This window comes from Littorina saxatilis, linkage group LG6, assembly GCF_037325665.1.
Source record: "Littorina saxatilis isolate snail1 linkage group LG6, US_GU_Lsax_2.0, whole genome shotgun sequence".
Lineage (NCBI taxonomy): Eukaryota > Metazoa > Mollusca > Gastropoda > Littorinimorpha > Littorinidae > Littorina > Littorina saxatilis.
In genome coordinates, this window is record NC_090250.1 from 33,244,190 (window position 1) to 33,254,189 (window position 10,000).

The window sequence follows — 10,000 nt, forward strand, 5'->3', positions numbered from 1 at the left end:
GCGAATCTCACGGCATCTTACAAAGCGCATTTCGGCTCTTTGGCAACACCCTTCCCAAATATGGGGCGGGGATATAGCTCAGTTGGTAGCGCGCTGGATTTGTATTCAGTTGGCCGCTGTCAGCGTGAGTTCGATCCCAGGTTCGGCGGAAATTTATTTCACAGAGTCAACTTTGTGTGCAGACTCTCTTCGGTGTCCGAACCACCCCCCGTGTATACTACATTGGGTGTGCACGTTAAAGATCCCACGATTGACAAAAGGGTCTTTCCTGGCAAAATTGCTTAGGCACAGTTAATAATTGTCTACCATACCCGTGTGACTTGGAATAAGGCCGTGAAAGGTAAATATGCGCCGACATGGCTGCAATCTACTGGCCGTATAAAATTTCATCTCACACGGCATCACTGCAGAGCGCCTAGAACTGTACCCACAGAATATGCGCGATATAAGCTTCATTGATTGATTGATTGATTGAAGTATCTATCCTCGGTACTGCAAAGCTCTGAAAAGCTCTTCAAACTACAAAAATACCGAAATAATTCCTTTTAAATACCAAGCCCCTTCTGTTTAAAATTCTCTGCCCGCTGACATCCGCAGTTGCTCTTCTTGGATATCCCATATGACTGCCCTGGAATACCTATCCTGGACGCCTTGTTATCTTTGGCGGATTATGACATTATTCAGTTATTCTGCAGAAAAACCAAAATGCTGGAGAAAAACTGTCTTTTCTGCAGCATTTCTGCATAATGTCAACTTTCGCCGAAGCAGCGTTTTTTTCTGCAGCAAAACATTTTACTGCAGTAAAATTGAAATCTAGAATGCTGCAGTAAAACGGTGCTGTTGTTTTACTGCAGAAAACCTGTTTTTATTTTTTCTGCAGCATTTTGTACTGGCTCTTGGCGGATTATGACATTATTCAGTTATTCTGGAGAAAAACCGAAATGCTTGAGAAAAACTGTCTTTTCTGCAGCATTTCTGCGTAATGTCATCTTTCACGAGAGCAACGGTTTTTTTCTGCAGTAAAACAGTTTTACTGCAGTAAAATTGAAATCAAGAATGCTGCAGTAAAACGGTAATGTTGTTTTACTGGAGAAAAACTGTTTACACTTTTTCTTCAGCATTTTGGCATTATTCAGCTATTCTTCAGAAAAACAGAAATGCTGGAGAAAAACTGTCTTTTCTGCAGCATTTCTGCATAATGTCATCTTTCGCCGAAGCAACGGGTTTTTCTGGAACAAAACATTTTACTGCAGTAAAATTGAAATCAAGAATGCTGCAGTAAAGCGGTGCTGTTGTTTTACTGCAGAAAACCTGTTTACACTTTTTCTGCAGAATTTTGTACTGGCTCATTATAATCATTAATGTTGGAGCACGCGAGCCCCCCTCTGTCGAGAGATGGACTCATCCAGAATTACCAATAGTTACAAACTATTATACTATCCCAGGGGACGACGAATACAAACGCTACTTTACAAGGTCGTTCGTTTTTCTCCAGAAAAACTGTGACAGACTATTCTGCAGTAAAACAACATCACCGTTTTACTGCAGCATTCTTGATTTCAATCTTACTGCAGTAAAACTGTTTTACTGCAGAAAAAAACCGTTGCTCTCGCGAAAGATGACATTATGCAGAAATGCTGCAGAAAAGACAGTTTTTCTCAAGCATTTCGGTTTTTCTCCAGAATAACTGAATAATGTCATAATCCGCCAAGAGCCAGTACAAAATGCTGCAGAAAAAGTGTAAACAGGTTTTCTGCAGTAAAACAACAGCACCGTTTTACTGCAGCATTCTTAATTTCAATTTTACTGCAGTAAAATGTTTTGCTCCAGAAAAACCCGTTGCTTCGGCGAAAGATGACATTATGCAGAAATGCTGCAGAAAAGACAGTTTTTCTCCAGCATTTCTGTTTTTCAGCAGAATAACTGAATAATGCCAAAATTCTGAAGAAAAAGTGTAAACAGTTTTTCTCCAGTAAAACAACATCTCCGTTTTACTGCAGCATTCTTGATTTCAATTTTACTGCAGTAAAACTGTTTTACTGAACGTTGCTCTCGCGAAAGATGACATTATGCAGAAATGCTGCAGAAAAGAACGGTTTTTCTCCAGCATTTCTGTTTTTCTGCAGAATAACTGAATAAAGTCATCATCCGCCAAGGATACCTTGTGCCTAAGGTAGAATATGTATGCAACAGTTGCACCATCATCATCATCATCATCATCATCATCATCATCATCATCATCATCATCATCATCATCATCATCATCATCATCATCTTCTTCATCATCATCATCTTCATCATCAGAATCAGAATCTTTAATTGCAGTGGTTTTGGTATGTTGATGCGATTTGTTGTTGTTAATGACAGTCACCTGGACAACTTTGGCACCCTCTGTCACCGCACCGTACGCCTGGGTACCATCTTCAACGGAGGATACAGGGTCTGTGACGACGAGGAGTACAGGCCTAGGATTCCCTGTACCGTCTACTCTTTTGGGTGTGTGTTGGTGTGTGTTGGTGTGTGTTAGTGTTGGTGTGCGTGTGCGTGTGCGCGCGCGCGCGTGTGTGTGTGTGTGTGTGATTGTTAGCCGGTGTTAGTGTGTGTGTGGGGGGGGGGCTGCCTGTGTGTGTGTGTGTGTGTGTGTGTGTGTGTGTGGGTGTTTGTGTGTGTTTTGTTCTCCCTCTGTCTCTCTCTTACCCCCTCTCTCTCTCTATCTCTCTCTCGCCCCCCCTCTCTCTCTCTCTCTCTCTCTCTGTGTCTGTCTGTCTCTCTCTCTCTCTCTCTGTGTCTCTGTCTCTGTATCTCTGTCTCTCTCTCTCTCTCTTTCTCTCTTTCCGTGTGCGGTGTGTGGATGTGAATTTCTTTGTTATGAGAGAGACAGACAGACAGACAGACAGACAGACAGAGAGGCAGAGAAATATAAAATACGAAAGTTTAATTGCTATGCCATTGGCCTATTGCAATGGGGAAGGAGGGGAAGGGAAATCGGTGAAGTACACATAGTTTCGAAAACATGAAACGTTTAACAATGCACCGATGAGAGAGAGAGAGAGAGCGATAGAGAGAGAGACAGAGAAAGAGAGAAGGCCTTTGCCCCACTCAGTTAAGATGAGTGCTTTTGCGAGTTTTCATTTATTTTGCACCCCGAAGGTACTTTGGGGAAGATCTGCGGAAAGCATTAATTTCTTTCTTTAAAACTGGTTTGGGATAGGTTTAATTTGGCTTATCTGTACGTTCATCGTCTTCATGTTGTTGGTATTTTTCCCTTGTATGTGCAGGGTTAAAACAGATTACAAGGTGGAGGATGAATTTTCCAAGCTATACGGATGTCACGTGTATTATTTTGACCCAAGGTGAGGCACAACACAGAATCAAAATGTTTGTATGTTCCAATTCCAATTCCAATACATGAACAGTTAGGTTGTATTGAATTTCATTAGCACGTCTAACAAATCTAGTGGTGTTTTTTTTTTAAATGAATGCGACATTTCTACACTACCGAAGTGATTGAAATGTTTTCCTTGGCTGTGTCTTTGTAACGTCCTTTAAAAAAAACACTTCTGCATTGTTCTCTTCAATCAGACAAACTAGACAGAACGAGGAAAATCAGTTGAGGAAAGAATTATAATAATATACATGCGTAGTGCCTTTTTTTTAACGGAGTTAGGTCTTATACGGGTGTCGCAATCCCGGAGGAGAAGTAGGGAAACAAAGACACAGCCAAGGAAAATATTTCTATCGCGTCGTTAAGAATAGAAATGTCGCATTAATTACACACAAAAACCACTAGATTTGTTGGATGTGCTATTTAAATTCGATACAACTGCACATTTATTGTCTGAATTTGGAACACACATTTTCCCCGTTCATTCCTGACACTAAAACGTGTGACACAGGGAAAAGAAGAACAGCTGGTACTTGAGGTTAGGGCTGTAAGTTATCGTCCCCATAGATCATGTGTTTCATCGATGGAAAAGTAAACTTTTCTGAAGTGGTCTTGCTTCTTAGACAGTGCAAACTTTGAACGGACACAAACACTGTCTGTTTATTTTGCAGCAGCTAAACGGGGAACAGGACGTGGTGTTTTACAAAATTATCAAATAGAAACATAAAAAAAGAGACGTTTACATAATTTATAAATGTATTGAATATGGGCTGTGTGATTGTATACTTTATTGTGTTTTCCCGTTTTGTTGTTGTTGTTGCCTCTTTTTTTTCCTTTGTCTTTGTTGGAGATGCATAGTTTTGTATGGTTGATGTTATTTGATGTTGCTGTGTGATGTTGATGTTGTGTACCAAAAAGAAATAAAAACGTGTTAAAAAAAAACAAAAAACTTTGAACGGAATTACATGGCACAAAAACTGAGATTCCTTCTCGGATACAATAAAAATCGAACATCACTACCACCAACAACAACCGGATCAACGTAACAACTACAACAACATAACACGTTTAATGACAATTATTTTAGGACCAGTAAGTAGTTCAGAAGAAAACGTACAAGACAGTTTAGAGCGGGTGAGCGTGTAAAATCTATTTTAATGACAGTTGTTTTTCGGATAGATTTACAGTTTTGGGAAAAAGCCCACGAATTGTTAAGAACGTGTTTATCATGAAAAATCTGGTTTGGTAGTAAATGTATTTCGCACCTGCAGTTTGGGGGAGAGAGAGAGGGAGGGAGGGAGGGAGGGAGGGAGGGAGGGAGGGAGAGAGATCGAGAGGGAGAGAGAGAGGGAGGGAGAGAGAGAGAGAGAGAGAGAGAGAGAGAGAGAGAGAGAGAGAACGTTCAGAGCAGTTGGTTTTGTACATGATCGTTTTATGATTAGTGTTTTTTATATCTGTATTTTGAAACAAAATAAAAACCAAAACCGCTCAGACCGGGTGGCTTTGTACACGATCGTTCAATGCTCCCTGTTTTTCACATCTGTAGTTTGGGAGAAAACCCCACAAACCGTTCAGAGCGGGTGGCCCTGTACAAACTGGGTCTGGGAGGGAAGGACGGAGAGCTGGAACAATCAGCAGCGCAAAACAGAGACTCCAAAAAGTGGACCACACGCAGCTTTACCGCCATCAAGACACAGCTCGGACATAAGGATGTAAGTACTGTAAACATTGTGCTGTTCCCTTTAAGGGGCAGTTCTTCCCGTGTAAACCATTCAACTCACCATCTCTGACCTGGTCAGTTTTATATGAGACAATTAAGGCTATCTCAGCTCCCAACTTTCGAATGGAAACTACCCGAGCAGCTCGACAGGCATTAGAACATTGTGTAATCTCTATGTATAGACCTGTATTGTATGTCTGTCTATTTGTTGAAGACCTCCACATCTCGCCCTCCTTCTTGCAGATGACGCTGGACGTGGTCAAGCTGGACATCCACGGCTGGGAGTGGATCGCGCTGACCGACATGGCGGCGTCTGGAGAACTGGACAAGATTCGTCAGCTGATCGTGCAGTTCAAGAACTCGGGCGGCACCAACGCTGAAGTGACCCGCAGACGTCTGCCCGTGTTAAAGGCCCTGGAGAAAGCCGGCTTCAAGGTGTTCAGCACCAACCTCGACGAGTGGGGCTCACCGATACAGAACGGCGTGTACCCCGTCACTCGCACCGACACCTATGAGATCTCCTACGTCAACACCAAGCTGGCCAGAGCCGACGCCACGCCTCAGGTGGAATCCACCAAACCAGAGGCCCAGGTAAACAACATCATCATCATCATCATCATCATCATCATCATCATCATCATCACCATCATCATCGTCAACTTGTAAATGGGCGGGTGGTGGCAGCTAGATATATGTCTAAAGTCAGGGAACATAAGGAAGGCGATGCTGACTTATTTGCCTGCTTGCCTGCCCTATCCGTCCCGGCCTAAAACACTTCGCAAGTTGATGCTATGGATATGCATTTATATATATATATATATATATATATATATATATTTATAATCAATCCCTTGACTGCCGGATGAATTCAGTTTACCAAAAATTAAAAAATCATAACATACAAGGTACAACTATTATGTAAACCTATCAGACCAAATCTGAGAAAAAGGTCCCAAGGACAGGCAATTTTCTTGCTGCTTTTCAAAGGAAAGTGTACAGCGGTTGTTTCGAGTATTGAATTTTTTTCTCACGATAGCAACAAAAAAACGTCCCTGATGCGTATTGTTAAAGCCAGGGGTTCAATAGCAGAGCATGAAACGTGCAGCCTGCCAAACCTATTGACAGCCCCAGGGGGGTTTGCTCGTGTATGGAGGGGTCGTGTCTGATTGCCTAGATGCTCATTGAATGACACATTCACGCGGTGTGTGTTCCTTGCAGGGGATACGAAGCAGCCTTCTGTCGTTCTGTATTTCCTTTTGTCTCTACTGTGTTCACACGTGATATCCTCTTTGTCTGCAGGACAATGGTCAGCCCTTACCCGGTGTGGTCAACATGGAATTCCTTCGTACCCATGGAAAAGTAAGCTTGATGTTGCTGTTGATGGTGGCGGTGGTGATGGTAGCGGTGGTGATGGTGTCGTCGTTGTTGTTGTTGTAGTTGTTGTTGTTGTTGTTGTTGTTGTTGTTGTTGTTGTTGTTGTTGTTGTTGTTGTTGTTGTTGTTGGTGGTGGTGGTGGTGGTGGTGTTGTCGTATCAGTTGGTTTTGTCTACGATTTAACAGAATCCTTCATTTCAATAGTTCATGTCAATAGTTAACTCAAAGAGAGAGAACTGAACTGAACTGAAATTCATTTAACAAGGAAACATTTAAAACTAAGCCTTTTCTTACAATCTGTCCTGCTAATCAATCTGAGAGAGAAAGACACAGACACAGACACAGACACAGAGAGAGACAGAGAGAGAGACAGAGACAGAGACACAAAGAGAGACAGAGAGAGAGACAGAGAGACAGAAATAGACAGACAGACAGACAGACGATGAGAGAGACAGACAGACAGACGCAGAGAGAGAAAAAAAGAAAAAGACAGACAGAGAGAGAGAGAGAGAGCGTGCCATGGTTCAGAAAAGCCTTTTTCAAAAGGTAAGGGAAAAGGCGAAGGGACATTGGGAAAGAGGGACTGATGGAGGAGGTTAGGAGCGCAGAAAATCATATTCTACTCAAAGTTACAAAAAATATAGTTTGTGTGTGTGTGTGTGTGTGTGTGTGTGTGTGTGTGTGTGTGTGTGTGTGTGTGTGTGTGTGTGTGTGTGTGTGTGTGTGTGCATGTGTGTGCATGTGTGTGTGTGCCGTGTGTGTGTGTGTGTGCTTGCTATGTATGGCTCAAGACTTTATCTGTTCGTGTTCTGTACAAAGAAAAGATTGCTAATGTGCCTGGTCCTACAAAATCATATATTTTTCCCATTTCAAATGCTGGTCATAAAAGAAATGTCATCATTTGTTACAGGAACGAGGAGGACTTCCGGATGAAGATCAGCTCAAAACACTCTCACCACAACAAGTGCACTATGCCTATAATAATAATAATAATAATAATAAATAACTTTTCTATAGCGCGAGTCCCATCAATTGGCTCCAGGCGCTTTACAAATTCATTGTAGAATAAACTAGCACAAATCAACAAGCATACAAAGCATACATTTAACTGAGACATAACACCAAGAACCCAAGCACTAAGCAAAACTTAGCGTACAGACTATCACAGGTAAGGGTCCTCCTGTAAAATACCGAATGTGTGATTTGTTGCAGGCCAGTGTTGGAAGAAGGGCGTGTTTACTTCATAGCTATATATTGTCCATTTTACCTCTTTCTCTGATCTTCTTTTGTATTGTTTGTGTTTGTGTGTGTGTGTTTGTGTGTGTGTGTGTGTGTATGTGTGTGTGTGTGTGTTTGTGTGTGTGTGTGTGTGCGTGTGTATGTGTGTGCGTGTGTCTGTATGTGTGTGTGTGTGTGTGGGTGTGGGTGTGGGCCGGTGTGTGTGTGTGTGTGTGTGTGTGTGAGTGCGTGTGTGTATGTGTGTGTGCGTGTGTCTGTATATGTGTGTGTGTGTGTGTGTGTCTGTGTGTGTCTGTATGTGTGTGTGTGGTGCGCGCGCAAGCGTGTGTGTGTGTGTGTGTGTGTGTGTGTGTGTGTGTGTGTGTGTTTCGAAAGGAGTGTTGATTGTTCGGTTGTTGGGGTGGTTTTGTGTGTGACAAACTCGTTTACTTTACATTCAATCAGCAGGAAAATGTTGCTTTGTTTTAAAGGCGCCCTCCTGCCCATGAGTTTCAGATCTAGCCAGGCTTGTGCGGGGGATATACCATTACTCTACTTGCTCACATACCAACAATAATCAGCCTGTGGTGCTCTTTGTGCACAGTGTCAAGTTTGGGAAGAATTAATTTTGTGAAAGTAATTAACTGGCGCCTTTCCAAAAAAATTATTCATCCCAGCAGGCAGTCAAGGTTTTGATTTTTGGTACGTGTCCAAGTGGAGGGATGGTTTTATCCCAAGTAAAAGCCTGGTCAGATCTGAGACGGTGAACCGAACTGTTTTCACGAGAAGGGTTGAGCCCTTAAATATGTAGCCTTTTTTTTTGCAAGTCGTAATCCAAACAACAACAACAACAAAAAAATTAAAAAATCTTAAAAAACAAGAAGAGCATGAACATAAATTTATTTCGCCATATAGCATTACAGCCAGTGGTAGTTGTTTTGGTGTGGGTAACATTCATCCGTACATACACACCTTAAAATTACAATACAAGAGGAATGAACAATACCAAAGAGGCCAATATAGCCTTATTAATAACAAGTCAAACTCATCGCAGAAATACGGGTAACTTAAATTCATTGTGTCCGTGTTGTGGTCAGCTTCCTGGACAATGTCCAGTATCACTGCAAGCGGAGCATCAAGCTAGGCAACCTGGTGGACGGTGGATACTTGGTGTGTGACGACCAGCAATTCCGACCCCAGAAACCTTGCATCGCCTACTCCTTCGGGTGAGTGTTTATAGACCCTGTTGGTATTCTACGGTTTACTAGAATTACCTACTCTATGTGTAGAAACATCGGCTGTGAGAGAAAGCCCGAAGGGCGCATGTATCACCGACCGCAAGTGATGGTTGTTGTTTTTAACTTCTGACTTTATTTTAATAACTGGTTTTGTGTGATAACTACAAACGTGATTCGATGCTTTGTTGACTAGAGTTGTTACCATCGATTGCCAGATTATTTTAAGAAGGTCAGATTCTGTGTCACTCACAATTTTGTTTTGTTTTTTGCTTCTGTGGATATAATCCTTTAGTGCAATGGAAGCTGCCTGGATATGGTTTCAGATTATCCAATTATTATTCATAGATTTTTTTTTTTTTTGACCTCAGTTGCATGCAGGCTGCTGCAACCCTTTTTTTTTTTTTTTTTTTTTTTGGGGGGGGGGGGGGGGGGGCGGGGAGGATCCTTCTTCATGGGTCTTTTTTTTTTCTACTTCTTTCCTCTTATCCTTATTACCTAGCCTGGACATGTATTCATATGATGGACAGTTTTTTTCGTTTTTTTTTCATTACAGTTACTCTATCGTTACAGCTGTTTCATTCACCTTTGCTATGTCTAGTAGTTTGTGCGTTTGTTTGCGTGTATGTGCGTGTACATGTGTGCGTGTGTGTGTTGTTGTTGTTGTTCCCATATTTCTGTTAAATAATACCATTTTCAGCGGGACAATACATAACAAGTTAATTAATCCAACGCTCGATGGACAAAAGGCGAGAATTTACAAATTACCAATTACAGTACTAGTTTTCAGCACAGCATCATACGGCGCATATGGTTGTTGATAACTTGTGTTTATTAATGCACTTGTGCCGGAAGCTAATACGGGTTCACTAAAGCTCCCTCCTAGTATAGGAGGCCACTTGGTCTAATCTAAATTCATTTAGAGGATACTTATGGTTTATTCCGAATAGGGAGGCTAGCACTAGCTGGTTCACTCAGTAAACCCCAAAACACAGATACTAGACTCCCAACGTTGCAAAATTCAGAATTTAAAAAAATCAAGATTGGTTAGTTAGTGGAACGTTTAAT

General features: G+C 41.8%; 2 protein-coding genes across 3 annotated transcripts in view; both read left to right on the forward strand.

The window, feature by feature from the left end:
- The window catches only part of LOC138968168 (uncharacterized), a 44,769-nt gene extending 36,981 nt beyond the window's left edge, over positions 1–7,788 (forward strand). Inside the window, exons 8-13 of one of the 2 annotated variants that reach the window (XM_070340726.1) lie at positions 2,368–2,496; positions 3,279–3,353; positions 4,932–5,097; positions 5,349–5,696; positions 6,405–6,464; positions 7,390–7,788. In XM_070340726.1, the coding sequence (XP_070196827.1) occupies positions 2,368–2,496; positions 3,279–3,353; positions 4,932–5,097; positions 5,349–5,696; positions 6,405–6,464; positions 7,390–7,485 (874 nt within the window). In that variant the 3' untranslated portion in view covers positions 7,486–7,788. The remainder of the gene's footprint in view (positions 1–2,367; positions 2,497–3,278; positions 3,354–4,931; positions 5,098–5,348; positions 5,697–6,404; positions 6,465–7,389) is intronic. The other variant, XM_070340725.1, reaches the window with a different exon arrangement.
- Positions 7,789–8,574: 786 nt separating this feature from the next.
- The window catches only part of LOC138968170 (probable methyltransferase-like protein 24), a 4,236-nt gene continuing 2,810 nt past the window's right edge, over positions 8,575–10,000 (forward strand). The window contains exon 1 of the mRNA XM_070340727.1: positions 8,575–8,923. The gene's annotated coding sequence lies outside the window, so the exon portion shown is untranslated. The remainder of the gene's footprint in view (positions 8,924–10,000) is intronic.